This window comes from Hevea brasiliensis, chromosome 9 (assembly GCF_030052815.1).
Source record: "Hevea brasiliensis isolate MT/VB/25A 57/8 chromosome 9, ASM3005281v1, whole genome shotgun sequence".
NCBI lineage: Eukaryota > Viridiplantae > Streptophyta > Magnoliopsida > Malpighiales > Euphorbiaceae > Hevea > Hevea brasiliensis.
In genome coordinates this window covers 30,041,499-30,058,647 of record NC_079501.1, presented here as the reverse complement: position 1 = coordinate 30,058,647, position 17,149 = coordinate 30,041,499, and the positions used below count along the sequence as shown (strand labels likewise).

At 31.4% G+C, this 17,149-nt stretch overlaps 2 protein-coding genes across 2 annotated transcripts; both read right to left on the bottom strand.

Moving 5' to 3' along the window:
* Positions 1-4,050: 4,050 nt before the first annotated feature.
* LOC131183405 (probable glutathione peroxidase 8) lies at positions 4,051-7,746 on the bottom strand. Its single transcript, XM_058154180.1, has 6 exons — positions 7,604-7,746; positions 6,555-6,631; positions 6,214-6,275; positions 5,730-5,848; positions 4,388-4,555; positions 4,051-4,249 (listed from the first exon to the last, which is right to left on the bottom strand). Exons 1-6 carry the CDS (start codon positions 7,655-7,657, stop codon positions 4,217-4,219), a joined length of 513 nt encoding a protein of 170 aa, XP_058010163.1. The 5' UTR covers positions 7,658-7,746; the 3' UTR covers positions 4,051-4,216.
* Positions 7,747-13,326: 5,580 nt separating this feature from the next.
* Positions 13,327-13,809, bottom strand: LOC131182870 (disease resistance protein RPV1-like). The gene has a single exon (XM_058152215.1). It carries the CDS (start codon positions 13,807-13,809, stop codon positions 13,327-13,329), a length of 483 nt encoding a protein of 160 aa, XP_058008198.1.
* Positions 13,810-17,149: the final 3,340 nt, after the last annotated feature.

Sequence of the window (17,149 nt, the reverse complement as noted above, 5' to 3'; positions counted from 1 at the left end):
AAATTGATACTAATGTGAAAGTTTGTGATTAAGGCTCAGTATGTTTCACAGAAACTATTTTTTAAAAAAATGTTTTTTCCATTTTTTTAGTATTTGAGGACCCAAGAAATAGGTTAACGAAAAATATTTTTTAGATCAAATAAAAAATTAAATCATTTTAAAAAAAATAACTTCCTCTTTTTAAAAGAGAAAGTCATTTTTTGAATTTTGATAATCTTGTAAAATATTAAAATATTTATAAATGTATGATATAAACATAGAGCATTAATTTAATATTACAACTAAATAATAAAAAAATATTTTTATGTAAAACATTTTTTTAGAAAACAAACCCTGGAGAGCAATTTTTATGTTTAAGTTATTTTCCTGAAAAAAAAAATCAAAGCCTAAATTGATACAATTAAAAGGTTTTGCTAAAATTAAAAAAACTTATAAAGATCTAAATTTTTTTAATCATTCAGCCTTTTTTTTATTATAAAGTATTAAAGTACATAAGTTCACAGCGGACAATAAAAAGTAGCTTTGATTTATACAGTTTAATTTATAAATCTTAATTTTTCTAATATTAATTAAATTGTAACTATTATTATTAATTTTTTTATTATATATAAGGAACTAAGTAGATTAGTTTAGTAGACAATGAAAAGGTAGGTTATAGATTTGTGTTTTGAAATTAATTGATTTGGTATTGCAACACCTCTAATTTGTAAATAATTATTTTATATGTAAATATTGTTATTTTATTATATAAAATATTGTAGAAATTTATTTGGAATTATTCTGAATTTTAAAAATTGGGTTTCATTTTCTTAAGACAATAAATTTCATTGATTTTTAAAAATTAATTTAAAAATCACATGGCAAAGCTAAAAATATATTTGGACTCCATGAGTTTTTTTGAATTTTCTGTAATTTTTTCGGAATTTTTGGGTTTCATTTTTAGACCAAGGGCAGAGTAAAAATTTAATTTTTGGTATCCTGAATCAAACCAACCAAATCAAATAGGACCGTTCGAATCGAATTAGCCTTCTTTTTCTCTCCTCCTCTTTCTCCTGCGCGCAGACCTCCTCCTCTTTCCCTTTCGATTTCTCTCTCGTCCCCCCTCTCCATTGCCGGCCACTACCTCCCCACCCTCCCCCACTCATCGGTGACCAGCTTGAGCCCTCCCTCGCCGTCAACTGTCGCCTGGAACTCCAGAAAAATGCACTAGAAGTCCCTTACTTGTGCGCGCGATCGTTCAGCTTTCTGGTCAAAATTCAGTCAATCCGGCCACCAATTAGACTAGGTCTTGTCCCAAACCTCATCTGCACCTCGAAAGCTTTCCATAAATACCAAGATCACAAATTTTCATTGATTGGATTGTCCGATTTTATCCCGAGATATTTTAGCCCATTTTGACTTTTAGACTAAATTTCTCCCAAACCAAAAACCCCATAAAAACTCCAAGAGCACCGCCGTACTCCACATGATGAGAGCTTCGCGGCAATATAAATTTTAAAATTTTTCGACATTAAAAATTTGGTAGGTTCCATGGATTTTGTAGTATTTTTTCGAGCTTCAAATGAGCTTATTTAATTTCATAATAATTTTCTTCTAGCCCTTGGTGTTGTGAGCTTCGCGTAGGTACTTTCGTTTCGCGAAAATTTAACCGCCACCCGGATCTGCAATTTCAGACCAAACAGACAAGCTGACAGAATCGTTTCAAAATTGGATTGGAATTGCGGTCCTCTCCACCATTTGCAGACGCCCCAGATGAGTTTCAAGCGTTAGAATTGACATAGGTAAACCCTAATATTGTGTTATAAAAATCCATAAAATATTCCTAGGTAGCTAGAAAATTATAATTCATTTAGCATTAGCTTTATAATATTACTAAGGAGCGTAGGGCAAAATTTTATAAATTTTAGAGCTTGTTTGAATGGTTGTTAAAAAATGTTAGTTTCAAGGATTAAAATGTAATTTTTCAATTTTGTGAGTATTGACTGTTTTGGAGGGCCCAAGAGGGGCCATATGATGATGATGAGATATGGATATGGGATTTGTGAATTAAAAGTGATATTTGGCTCAATTTACAGGTTAGGTAGGTTCTAGATATAGGGAAAATTCTGCCGGATTTTCGGCAAAACTTAGGATTGTGTCATTTGATTCTTTGAAGTTTTGTTTGAATAAATATTGATAAAATTTTTTATATAATGTTTAGGTGAGTCAGGCCAGTCTTCCTCCTCTGTCCAGCCGCTGCAGTAATTTTTGGAGTACTGTGAGTAGATATTGATTTTATTTATAATTTCAAGATTATTATATTCAAAGCATGTTCATGCATCACTTATATATATATATATAGTAAACATTAGGCATGCTTTATATTGCATTTGTTCTTGATGATATTGCTGAGATTATTGTTTATGGCGATCTGGAGTTGTGTGCGTGAGTGGTGTATATGTGGTATGTATATGGATATGGATAGGACAGATAGACACGGCTGGAGCTTAACTTACTGGGACCCGATCCTTATTATGGATAAGTTGGGGTAGGCACGTCTTTGAGTTGATCTCGCTGGCCCCCACATTTGATTATTAAGAGAAAATCCAGCTTTGAGTTGATCTCGCTGGCAGAGGTTGGACTAAGAGAGCTGTATAGAGGATCAGCTTTCATATATATATATATATATGTTGAGTATGGATGTGAGACACGGGTGTGTGAGTGCTCCAAATTGCTTTTGATGTGATTATAACTTGTCTTGTTTGAACTGTGTGACGGTATTGCATTCATTCTTTGGGATGCACTAGACTTAGGTAGTTATAGAAATTGTATGTAAAATCAATAACTTACTCTATGATTCGAACGCTCGCTCCTGTTCACCCATTTTTCCAGGTTACATGAGAGCTTATTTCTTGTATCTAACCTATTTCCTACCTCGCAAGTCTGTTAGCTGTTATTTTCGCATTTTGTATTGTTAAATTTTAATTCTAGACCTCTGCATGTGTAGAATCATTTTACTTAGCTTGAGATTGTAAGATTAATTATTTTGGAATTGTAAACTTATTAATATATGTATGTGGAATGAGTGGATGGATGATCATGTTGGATGAGGGAGTTGGACTCCCATTTGATCTTATATTAAGTTGTTGATGATTGGGAGGGAGAGCTAAACTCCCCATATATATGTATATTGTGATCACAGGTCGGATGAACTAAAAACTCCCTGTTAGATGGTCTAATTTATAGCCGGACTGTGTCCGGTTGATTTCTTGAAAATGAGCTTTAAAGTTGGGCTAGATAATAGTTATGCTTACTACGGACTTTGGGGATCTTATGTCAATCTAAGTCTTAATGCCGATCTGGCTTAAAATTTAAGTCATGACAAATATAATATGTTATTTAATTTTATTTTATAATTGAGTAATAATATCTTATAACTATTAAGTAGCTCAAGGGGAAAGTTTTGCTATTAAACACTTTATGTGGCTCTCCTTTTATGCTAAGTGGTACTAATATAGAAAATCACATGACAACAACATAGGATTAATTCATTCAGCTTTATTATATTATAAATATATAGATAAAAAGAAGATATTCTCTCACGCTTAATATTTGTCATAATTATAGGAATAATAAAAGTTTTCAAATCCAATTCGACTCACCCCAAACCCGATTAATTTTTTTTCAACCCTACCCTAACCCAGATATTGTGCAGGGCACAATAACATATTATTATATTTTTATTAAAAAATATTTTATTTTTATATATTTATGTATTTAAATATTATAATTTTAGCAAAAAATATAAATATATTATTATAATTTGTAATTAAAAAAAAAAAAGGAAAACCCCGTAGGGAACCTTGCCCCGCTCTTCGGTGGGCCCCAACCCTAAACTCCTGTGGGGTGGGGACGGGCAAGCGATCCTCGCTCCCGATCCACCCCTTTGCCATTCCTACAAAATTAGACAGTTGAAAAAAAAAAGAAAATCCACTTCAACCATACCTCAAGAGGCAAACAGCAAAAGGTATAAATGCTTGATTTTTTAACCACACAACAAAAGGCAAGGAGTTTAGAATAACTGCCTAGCAACATTTTATGCTCCATATAATTATCATATTCTGTAAAGCAGATTTCACAAGTCTATTAAGGCACATCAACATGCACAGAACAAGATTAAACTTCGTATGCTTTGATATCTTCAAGAACCCTGATGAATCCTTTGTATCTCGGTGTCTCATGAGATCCCCAATAGCTTCTTTATGTCATGCTGCAATAATGTAAAAGACCTTGAGAATTACTTAACACAATTAATAAGAAGGTTTTTTTACTATATGCTGACAGACGCCAGTTCATACAAGATTAACTTGGAGATATAGACATGCTTCAGAAGCGGGTTGCACTTTACCTCGAGACTTAGAGGAGAAGTTGTGGGGTAGTAACGATCAACAACTTGCCCGTCCTTATTGACAAGGAATTTGGCAAAGTTCCATTGAATATCATCACCAAAAATTCCCCATTTTCCTGACTTTAAGAACTTGTACAGTGGAAAAGCATTCTCACCATTCACTTCCACCTAATACCAGTGAATTAAGTGAGGATGGTTGTTTCACAAAGTTCACATTAAAATAATCATATCAAATTTCAGATGATAAAAATAAATGGCCAGTCATTCTCACAAAAGCAGCCATAAGTAATATTTCAAAATTAATGAAAGATTGTAGTGGTTAAACCCACAAGATTCACTTCAATCTAATATGGACGAAGTGAGGGAGAACGTTAGAATACAATCTTTCACAACTCACATTAAAATAAATTATCAAATCAAACTTGCAGATAGCCAAAACCAGCCATTGATAATATCTTTAAGTATTACAGTTGCTAATACAACAATTTTCATTAGTTATTTTTCACTTCAATCTATAATGGACAGAATGAGAGGGCAGATGGTTAGAATATCTTGCATGCTAGATACAAAAATAAACGTGTAATATGTATTACAGGCCAGGCTAATGGTTGACGCCCCCAGGCCGAGACCTGGCCTGAAATTTGATTGGACCTGAATTTTTAGGCCCTGCCATAGATCTCAGGCCTAAATTTTAGTCCCAAGCCCTTACATTTTAAGGGCCAGGCCAGGCTTAAGCTGGCCATAGGCTGTGCAGTCCATGCCCAACCCTACCAAGCAATTAACCAAAAACAAACCTAGGTTTCGTTTGTTTTACGAAAAATATTTTTCGCATTTTCTAACATTTAGAGCACTTAAGAAAATGAGCAACAGAAAATGTATTCTTAGTCAAAAGGAAAACTAAGTCATTTTTAAAGAAAATGACCTTTTTTTTTTTAAGAGATGAAATCATTTTTCATTTTCTAGTTATTGAAATGTGAAAACACTTATATATATATATATATATATATATATATATATATATATATATACCATTAGTTTAACATTGCAACCACATAATGATAAATATTTATATGGAAAATATTTTTTTAGAAAATATTTTTCATACACAAACTATTTTCCACGAAACAAACGGAACCTTAGAGGCTATTTATTTGACTCAGGCATATGATTTATTTCATTTACCGTAAGTGAATTTCATTTATAAGTGATGCTAAGTGGCGAAGCTGTAATGAAGTCTCAGCTATAAGAGTAATATACAACAAAATAAGTCCTATAACTGTCAAAAGGAAAAAGGAAGCTGATATTCACATTTGAGTGTAAATTTCATACATCTGACATTTACCTTGCCAAATACAGGAAATTCTGATTTAAAGCGAGTGCAGACAAATTCTTGAATCTCATCGTTACTTCCTGGTTCCTGCTCACCAAATTGATTGCATGGAAATGCCAATATTTCAAGGCCTGCAATAAGGCAAATACAAAGTTAAGTTGTAGATATTACATAGAAATAATGGAACAAAGACCATTGCCATTTCATTTTTCTTATAGCTATACACTCCAGATGAGCTACTGAACATCTCTAGCGTGCAGATACTAAGGAATTTGGATGAATTGGATTATTGACAAACATAGTAAACACAATGACAGGCATGTCTCAACATGCCTAGACACATGGAGATAGGAAGAGCATGTGATTCGCAATCAAGAAAGTGATGCTTTGACGATCCAAACCAAATAAATGTTTTTCTAGGATCTAGCCAACAAACTTTTTCAAGGTTATTGAAACCAGAGACATCAAACATAAAATGCAAGCACAAGTTACTAACCTTGGTCTTTGTACTTCTCATATAACTGATTCAGCTCTGTGTAATTTGAGTTGGTCAATCCACTGTACAATCAGCCAACATTAAGGAACAACAATGGAGAAAAAATCTTCCACTCAAAAGAGAAAAATATGGGAAGTGGGGCAGGGATTAAGAGATAGAGGATCACATGAATATGCAGGAGGGATTAAAAAAAATGAGAACCTTAACTAACATTTTAGTCCTTAAATAATGTACAAGGTCTAAGATACAGCAGAAACAGTTGCATAACCTCTAAAAAACCAGGCAAAGTTCAAGCTTAGCCACAGAAAATAAAATGGAAAAAAAAAAATATGTGGGAATACCATTTAGAAGCAACATTAACAATTAATAAGACTTTTCCCTTGAAAATGCTAAGATCTACATCATTTCCATTAGCATCCTGCAATTGAAAAAAAAAACATACAGATTATTTTATGAAGAAAACTGAATGGTTATATTATCTTAGAGGACAGCAAAAAGAAGGACCGACCTGCGCCATAAAGTTTAGCTAGACGCCCAAATGGGCCTGAAATATCTTAGTAGAAAAGATGTAAAATAGCTTAGCCTACACACTATTAGCTCAAGTGGTAAAAGGGCAGATTGCATTGAAATAGATCTTTAAATCTTAACAAGAAAAGAAAGAATAATGTGACTACTACTCCTTCGTTTCTTGCAAATCATACTATAATGGTCTCACTATTGTATTGAATAGAGTATTTATTTCATGGTATTGAATAATACCTTGGAGCATCACATGTTTTTAAATGCATTGCAATACCAAAGCCATTTGAATTAAGCAGTAGATTAATGAGAATCATTCAAACTCAAGGTACTTAAAGGGCTGACACATCAACCTCAGATTCTTCCATTATTAGCGCTTACTAGGAGGTGCGATAAGACGAAAAATTTTAATTTAGCGTTCTGGATTTTTCCAGCATCATATTATAAACAGAAAACAGTATAAGCATGAGGCCAACAACTTCATCTATATCTTTTGTAGAGCTAAATATATTTTGTCTACACTTTTTGCCTCTAGTATTCTGTCTTCAATTCCTTAAAAGCAAAACACAATACAAATTATTTTGCATAGATAAAGCTAATTGTAGCTAAAATTTAGTAAAATCTAAACGTGCTTGAATGGGTTGACACTTGATAGCATTATAAGCAAGCAACAATCATCACATAAAGATGTTTCCAATAAGCAGTCAAACTTGGAAGAGAATAAAGAAGATTAGTTTGAAGAGCAAAATGCCATCTTTTCTACAGAGTTGGAAGTAGGAACAATTTGCATAGAAGACTAGGGAAAAATTAAGAGCAAAATACAAATTTATCAACTAATAAAAATTTCTCAAATTTAGGCCAAGAAATTAACCTTGATAGTGAAGTCATAGACTGATTCAGGGTACTTAGGGGGCTGGCTTGCCATTACATGAACAAAAAATAGAGAGAGATATAGAGGCTCAAGACGAGAATAATTGGTGAGCGACACAGCATAACAAGAGAACAGTGGAAGGACGGGAAAGTTGAAAGACAACAGAATATGCAAACAAATATGCCCTTTTTTTGTTTCTAACAAACAAACAAACAAGCAAGTATGCTCTGCAAATAGTTAAATTGACTTTTTGAATCGCAATATTAATATTGTTGAACGTGTTTAGATCTCTGTGGCTACGCTTCTTGCCGATGAGTCATGGAAAGCCCTCCTGGCTGTTGGATTGAAATGGTTAAATTGACTATAACAATATAATTATTATTTTAAATTATTAACTTTTAAAATTTTATTTTAGAAGTTACACAAGCATTTACCTTTTATTTGAATCTTTATTTGTGTAGGCCACAAAAAGAGGAATTAAGCAGAAAAAATGAAGAGAAAATAAAAAAAAAATAAATTTAATTTCTTTAATGATGCTTGGATAAATTATTAAAATGGGAGAGAAATGAAATTTCTCCCTTAAATGAAAAGATAGATGTCACAACTCAAATTTTGAATCGGACCGGCACTGGAACTTAGGTCAGCATAAAGCCTCCAAAGCCCGCAGTAAGCCTAATTATTCTCTAGCCTAACTTTAAAGCCCATATCCAAGCCCATTTTCAAGAAATCAACTGGACAAAGTTCAGCTATAAACTGAACTATCCAACGAGTAGTTTTTTTTTAGCTCGTCCGACCTGTAATCACAATATATATATAATAGGGAGCACAACTCACTCTTACAACTCACAATCAATCAGTTTAATCAAATAGGAGCTCAGCTCCCTTATACAAAATATATGTCCATCCCATTCAACCATGCATGCATAATATTAAGTTTACAACATCAATTAATAATCTTTTATAACCTCAAATCAATAAAATATATTTAGCACATATGGACTTCTAGAGTTTAAATCAATAACATAACATAAATATAAATACAGTAACTATTAAACTTGCAAGGAAGAAAGCAGGTAAGTCACAAAGAAAACTCTCCTATAGCCTGAAAAAATTAGTGAACAGGAGTGAATGTTTAACTTATAGAGTAAGATATTGATTTTATATACAATTTCTATAACTATCTAAGCCTAGTGCAACATCTTCACACAATTCAAACAAGTCAAATCATAATCACACCAAACACAATCTGGAGCACTCACATACCCGTGTGTGTGTCAAATCTATACTTATACATATATATATATATATATATATATGGGATCTGATCCTCTATATATATATGGGATCTGATCCCCTATACAGCTCTCTTAATTTCAACCTCTTCCAGAAAGATCAACTCAAAGCTGAATTTTCTCTTAATATCCAAATGTGGGGGCCAACAAGATCAACTTGAGCCATGCTTACCCCTACTTATCCATAATAAGGATCAGGTCCCAGCCAATTAAGCTCCAGCCTCGTCTACCTGTCTTACACATATCCATATACACACCACATGCACACCAACTCACACACGCGACTCTAGATCACCATAAAGTAACAACCACAGTAATGTCATCAAATACAAACAAGGCATGCCTAGCAAATAACTATGTACATATATCAATACGTGATACATGAACATGCCTTGAATATATAATAATATTGAAATTATAAGTAAATTCAATATCTACTCATGGTACTTTACAAGTCACTGTAGCGGTTGGACGGAGGAGGAAGGCTGGCCTGGCTCACCTAAATAATTACATTATAAACTGATTAATATTTACTTAAAATAAAACTTCAAAAGAGTCAAAGACAGCCTAAGTTTTACTGAAAATTTGGCAGAGTTTTTCCTGTACCTTAGATCTACCCAACCTGCACAAGGACTCAAATAACTCTTTTAACTCATACACCTCAATCCATATCCCATCAATATCGTATGGCCCCTCATGGGCTCTCCAAAACAGGCAATACTCAAAAAATTAAAAATTTACATTTTAATCCCCAAAACTAACATTTTATAAAAAAATCATTCAAATGAGCTCTAAAATTTCTAAAATTTTGCCCCACTGTCCTTAACAATATTGTAAAGCTAATGCAAAAGGAATTATAATTTTCTACCAACCCACAAATATTTTATGCATTTTTATTCTAAACCCGATACTAGGTAAATGAAGAAACATAACGTTCGGGTTTACCTACGCCAATTCTGATGCTTGGAACATGTCTGGGGCATCTGCAAATGATGGGGAGGACTGCAATTTCAATCTGATTCTAAAACGGCTCCAGCAGCTTGTCTATCCAAATCGAAATTGTAGATCCAGGCGCTAGTCGAATTTTCAGAAAACGAAGGTACCTACGTGAAGCTCATATAACAAGGGGTTAGAATATAATTTTTTGCAAAAATAAATAAGCTTATTTAAAGCCTGAAAAAATAATATGAAGTCCATGGGACCCATTGAATTTTCAGTATCAAAAAATTTTAAAATTTATATTGTTGCGAATCTCTAGTCGAGTGGAGCATGATGGTACTCTCGGAATTTTCATGGGGTTCTCGATTTGGGAGAAAATTATCTCAAAAATCAAAATGGGCTAAAATTAGACAATACACTCAATGAAAATTTGTAATCTTGGTGTCTATGGAAAGCTCCTAAGGAGTAGAAGGTGTTTAGGACAAGACTCGGTCCGATTAGTGGTTGGATCAACTGGATTTGGCATTGAAAGTTGAAAAGTTGCGTGCGCAAAGGGGAGGACTTTGACGCGATTTTTCAGCCACCTGGGATGTCAGCCAATGGCGGGGAGGCTTGGGGGAGGTGCGCTGGTGACTGGGGAAAGGAGGGGCGGTGGCTGGCTAGTGAAGAGGAAGAGAGAGGAGAGAGAAAATGAGAGGAGAAGGAGGCTGATTGGGTGATGCGCGAGGGAGGCGAGAAAGAAGAAAAAGAGGACCAGTCTGATTCGATCGATTTGATTAAGTCTGGTTCGATTCGGCCAGTTTGATTTAAAATACATAAAATTAAATATTTACTCTACTCTGTGATCCAAAATGAGACCCGAAAATTCTGAAAAAAAAATTCAGAAAATTCAAAAAAATTTGTAGAATCCAAATATATTTTTAAATTTGCCACGTAGTCTTTAAATTAATTTCTAAAAATTAATGAAATTTATTATTTTAAAAAAATCAAACCCGATTTTTAAAATTCAAAAAATTTCAAATAAATTTGCATAATATTTAATATAATAAAGTATTAATATTTACTTATAAAATAATTATTTAAAAATTATGAGTGTTACAATAGAAAATATCTTTTATACCCTTATTTGTTTTCTTATATCATGAAGAAAATGACAGTCCACATGTACATTGATTATATTTATCTATATTTAAACTGCATGTGGAATATTGATCATGCTTCAAACTTGTTTAATTTCAGTGTTGAAACTCTGATATGCTTCAAACTTCTTTTCTCTCTCTCTCAACTATGGGGGCTTATAAGGAGCTCTTTGAAGAGATTTCTTTAGATTTTTGAAGATCTAGAGGGAGATTCTTCCATTTAGAAGTATGAAAGAGTATATTCAAGTTTTGGAGCTTTGAGGTTTTGAAGTTTAGATTCTCCAACCTCAAAGCTCCAAGAAAAGAGGTAACTTCCTTTTCTTCTTGATCTAATAAGTAGATCTAGGAAATTTGATCAGGAATGAGGTTTCTATAATTTTGATTTCATGAAAAATTGTTTTAAGTTAAGTTTTGGGGGAAATTTATGCATGTTAGGATTAGAGTTTTGTGATTTATGAGGAAATCTCATGTTTTATTATTAGAATAGTTATGTTTAAGTGTTATAGGCTTTAAATGGCTAGTTTTCCATGATAGATTTAAAGAAATCCATGCATATGCTATGTTAGGTTTGGGGAAAACCTAGGATTTGAGTTTTTTTATTAATGTATGTGGGTATTAAACATGTTTCCAAGTTACATTAGGCCTTAAAGATGCGTAAATGTGATGGGATTATGTTTTGGAACTTTAAAATGAGTTTGGGTGTTAATGGGAGAAGGAATCTATAGGTTTTTAACTTAGAAATTCTGGAAATTTTCAAGTTCGGCAGCCAAAGCTAAAGGTTCGACAGTCGAAGCATGCAATTTCTCAAAAAATCTGAAAATTTTTCAGGTTCAACAGCCAAAGTCAGCATTGGATAAAAATATTATCTGAAGCCTAAGACTTCAACAGCCGAAGTGGGTTCTGCTTGACTTTTTCTCCCTTCTTTTCTAAGGTTCCAAAATATGGTTTCACGATTTCTAAGGGCTTAGAATAGGATATTTATGATATGTATAGATTTTTAAAACCTTATATAATACTCTAGGGTCCAATTTTATAGGATCAGGCTTGAGGGACTCAGAAGGATAAGAATCCAAGGATAACTCTTATTCGAGTAAGGTGGTTGATAGGCTACAAGAGGTGAGTAACTCTAACATTAATAAAATGAAAACCATTTATATGTAATTAAGGAGCATCCTAATGCATCAAGTCATATTTAATAGGATCTATGCATATAGAATATAAAGATATTACATAATTACATAATTTATTATTGGTGCATTGATGGATGTTGGATGACCCACTAACTCTCCCCATATTTTGACTATGTAACATTATGTATGTTATGCATCCATAATGTAAATCCCATGGGGAGATCTTTAAATTACCCTTCAAGGGAGATCTGTAAGTTGCCCCAGGGTACATGACACAGGTCATGTTTAAAAGGAAAGTTTGGAGAGTTACCAGTGATAATATCCATTTTACGTGAAATGTTTGTAATGTGAAAATCCACGTGAATGATGCATTGCACACGTATGAATGAATGATACAATTAATGATGGTTAGTTTACTCACTGAGCTTGTGAAAGCTTACCCCAATCCCCTAACTCCCAAATGCAGAGTTGCAGGACTAGAAGAGTTCCTCGAAGAGAGAGTATCAGGGGTAGCCTTAGCCCTTCCTTGATATATAATATATGGGTAGATGGACATATAATTTATGAATAGATAATGCTGTGCTAGTGATTAAAGAAAAATTGGAGTAATGTAATATTATCAAGTATGATGATGTATATAATATGTTATCCATTGTGGAAGCATGCATGTAGAACCATTACCCTTTGGGTCTTATGTATGTTAAAATTCAAATTATAAACCATTTTTATATTAAGAATGTTTATGCATAGATGAAAACACTAAGGTGTAATGATTTGAAATATGTTTAACTAGTGAAATGCAGGAATGTATGTGTGCTTCTTAGGTTTTAGGCTTGCTACGGGTTCCAGCAGTCTTAAGTTGACCTGATATTTAACGCTATCTAACGCTGATAACAACCCTTGGTTTGGGTCGTTACAGTTAACTCATTTTCTGAGTGCCTCAAATACGAGAAAATGTGAAAAATGCTTTCCAAGAAAATATTTTTCACAAAATAAACGGAGCCACTTCTAAGTAAATAATGCACAACTAACATGTTTTGATTTTAGAATATGGTATCAAAAATGATGTACATATTAGCAGTGTCTACATTTGAATTAATACTCTCGTATATATATATATATATAAACAAAAATAAGAATGTTAAAAGAAAATAACTGAATTACTTGATGTTCCGTGAATCCCATCCTGATAAATTGCTTATTTCCGTCAAAGCATAATTGAATTACTTGATGTTCCGTGAATCCCATCCTGATAAATTGCTTATTTCCGTCAAAGCATGGAGCCATTTATCCACCTTGTCTAAATAGCCTTTGAGTTCTTCTCTATGCTTAGCAAAAGCAAATGCCTCCCCAAAATTCCCTGTGAGGTTTTGAACGTCAGTTGGATATACATGGTAAAAATTTGGTAAGACTACTTGTCCTAAAGTTTCCTTGCATTCGAGTATCTTCACAAGCTCATTCAAGCACCATGGAGAATCTGCATAATTTTGAGAGAAAACAACTATTGAGACATAAGAATCTTCAATTGTTTCCAAGAGAGTAGGTGAGATCTCTTCTCCCTTTCGAAGGTTTTCATCCAAGAAGGTATTGATTTGTTTTCGCTGCAATGCATCAAAGAGATGGGAGAGAAAACCCTCACGAATAGCTTTGCCTCTAAAGCTAATAAAAACATCATACTTGGAAGGAGTTGAAGAAGTGGAAGCCATGGTAAGTTATAAAAGAAGGCTTGTGCAACTGAGTTTGAAGAAGGTAAAGACAGCAAATCACTATAGATTAATATTTTGGTAATTAAACTATTCTGAGACAAGAAATTTTATGAAAACCGTATTAGAAATGATGTAAAACCAAGAAAGTGAAAAAGGAAACAACAAATGCACCTTTTTGCAAGAAACATATTATGGTTGGAGCATGAATTGAAAAAGTGATTAACTACAAAAGGTTCAAAGTCATGTGATTGTAATTTGACCAAGAAAAAATGCATATAAATTAAAATAGCTATAAATTAATATATAAGGATGTAAAACATTAAGAAGGTTTAATTTTATAGAACTAAGAGGGTCTTTTTTTTAGTTTATAAGTTAGTATAATAATTTTTGAACTTATAAGTTAAATTTTTGAGCTTATAATTTTATTAAATATTTTTTTTTTATCATTTTGATAATAAATGTGCTTATAAATTATTTTTCATCAAACATGTTAAGTCATTTATAAATACTTTAACTAAGCATATAATTATTTAAAATTTTAAATATTTATAAGTTTAAAATTAATTTATAAGTTATACATATAAATTAATTTTTGTAAACTAAATCAAACCGCTTTCAAGTTGTGTCTGAAATAATAAAATTTAAAATTAAAATTTTAATGCAAGGCGAATAAATAAAAAAAGGATGACATAAAATTTTATAAAAAATAATTACTTTTTAATATAAAAGGATTTGCGAAGTAAATTATCATAAGGAATACATGACATGACACGTTTTAAAGGGGAATTACAATGATACCAAGTTTGCAACATGTTGATCATTATTAATTCTTAATTAACTAGTTTAAAATAAGTACTTTTTTTTAATTACAATAAATACGTCTAAAGTGACACATTTCACTACTTTAAATCTGTTTAAGATTACTCTTAACGTTGCTGCTAAGAAAAATTCCTTTTTAAACATATTAGTAGAAGGGTATTAAAAAATAATTTAAAATTAAATTTAATAAGTATTAATTATAAAAATATAAAAATAATAAAATTATTTTTTTAAAATTATTTTTTTAAAATTATTTTTTTAATAGTATTTAAAATAATATTTAAAAAAAAATAATTTTTACCTTTCAATTTTAATGCCAAATAAATACTTATTATATATCAAATCTTACTAATTAAACTAAGAAATATGGCCTTTCTTTTGTCTATTTTGTACTTTATCTTTTAGGTTTTTTTCTCACCTAGCACCTCATTGTTTAGATTAGGTGTATTAGGTAAGCCTATTGACGGGTTTAGATTAATGACAATCATATTAAGTGTTTCCTAGAGTCTTCTTTAATAAAATTTTTACTTTAAAAAAAAAACTAAGAAATATGACCTACTGATTCTGAGCAGTTAAGGTTACAAGCCTCATATTCATTGGTCGAATTGTTTAATAGCTATTATTATTAATAAAAGCTATTAAATTATAATAATAAACTCACATCCAAATAATACAAAAAAAAAATTGAAAAAGTAAGGAATCTAATAAAAATTATAGTTGGATTACTAAATTGATTGGAATTTATTTTAATGGAAGTTTTTATCCTTATTTAGGTATGATTCCCTTCCTATTAATTTAAGTTGCATGGGAAAAATAATTGAGAGTCCTAACTCCATGCTCGTTCCCTCTTTCTTCTTGACCAACTACATATTTTAAGGTCATTTCTTTTAGGTTGTCAAAATTCAAATTAATTTTATTTTGTTTATTTTTATCAAATTTTTTTTTTATTTTAGTAATTTCAATCCAGTTAATTTAAGAAATTAAATTGCAACCCTTTTTAGATATATTTAATGAGATTTTAATTTGGGCTGAATCAAGTAGGATAATGTATAAAAATAAACTATATTAAACACGAATTATCTATGTATTTGTGATGAAAATTTGATGTTTTTAAGACTTGATAAAATTAATCTATTGCCTTTCTTGCCATTGCTCCTGTGAAATTCCTTCCTTGCTATTGCCTTCGCATTTGTTGGTGTAGCCTTTGTTATGGTTTGCCTCGTCAATAAGCTTTTGTTCTTGGTTTTCTTATCATTTGTGACGTTCAAGACTTGATTGGAAACTAAAATTTTATAAGAATTTAATTTAACTAATCTCTATTTTATTAATTTTCATATTTAAAAAGATAAGAGGTGAAAAAAAAAATTAATTCACTTAAAAAATTCATTTAAAAAAAATAAAAATTAAGCTAAAAGTAATATAATTGTGTAAGAATTCAGTTCATTTTTTGTTTTTAAATAATTTTTTTCAAATGAAGCCGATAAGATTTAGATTCTGTAAATTTTGTTTCTTGCCATTAATTGCCTTTGCACTAGTCATGTGTAATTTCCCTTTGAAATTTTAAAATAAAAGGATGAAATTATATAAACATAATAATGGTACAAATTATAAGGCATCTCAATCATCCAAATGGAAGAACACAATAAGGGAAGAATCTTATGCCTACGACCATAATCAAGAAGCTAATAAGAAACTGAAGTTAAAGTTGTCGGTTAGTTACATTAATTAGTTAGCTGATCTATCATAACTGATAAATAAGAGAATTGAGTTGTGATTGAGAATGAAGATTAACGAATGCGAATTTTCTTTCTTTACCATCTTCTCCTTTCTTCTGTTTGGTTATGACCAGGTCACAACAATGAAAAACTGATAGTTTAGAGAGGAAAGCAACTGGAAAAACGTAGAGAAAATGGCTGAAAGGGAATTTCTTTTCATTTCATTCAAAACATCAATTTTATACAAGTTGTTATCATTATTAAAGTAAAAAAGTTTCCCATGATTTTAATTAAGGACATTTGTCTTCCTTGAATTTAGGACTACCACACATTGATATTAGAGATATTATAATAATTTTAAACTACAAAAATCAAACAAAATCACTACTTAATTACTCCTAGAATTGTGCAGCAATTATGTTACACTACTGCCCAATGATTTCTTAGCAGCAATTATATACATATAAAGCAACAGTTTTGTAACAGTTTAAAATTAATGCAAACAAATTAATAAATTATGTAAAAAATTTAATAAAATTACTATTAAAATTATTATAATAATAATTATTTACACCTATTTAAAGCAATAATTTTTATTTGTTGTAAAAATATAATCAAACTGTTGCTTTAAATAACGATCGTAGAGATAGATATAATGGTTCTCAAACTGCTGTCATTAACTTATGACTACAATTTAAGTATATATGGTAGTAGTTTTCCACGGTTACCTTACATCATTATTATGTAGTAGTGTTGACAAATTAGCAAAAACACATGAGAGCAAACCATCCAAAGGGAAAAGAAAT

Coding starts and splice junctions, on each gene's coding strand:
- LOC131183405 (XM_058154180.1), bottom strand. CDS start 7,657: ATGGCAAGCCAGCCCCCTAAGTACCCTGAATCAGTCTATGACTTCACT. Junction 5,849..6,213: donor TGAGAAGTACAAAGACCAAG/GTTAGTAACTTG, acceptor GCCTTATTGCAG/GCCTTGAAATATTGGCATTT. Junction 4,250..4,387: donor CTTCTCCTCTAAGTCTCGAG/GTAAAGTGCAAC, acceptor ACATTATTGCAG/CATGACATAAAGAAGCTATT.
- LOC131182870 (XM_058152215.1), bottom strand. CDS start 13,809: ATGGCTTCCACTTCTTCAACTCCTTCCAAGTATGATGTTTTTATTAGC.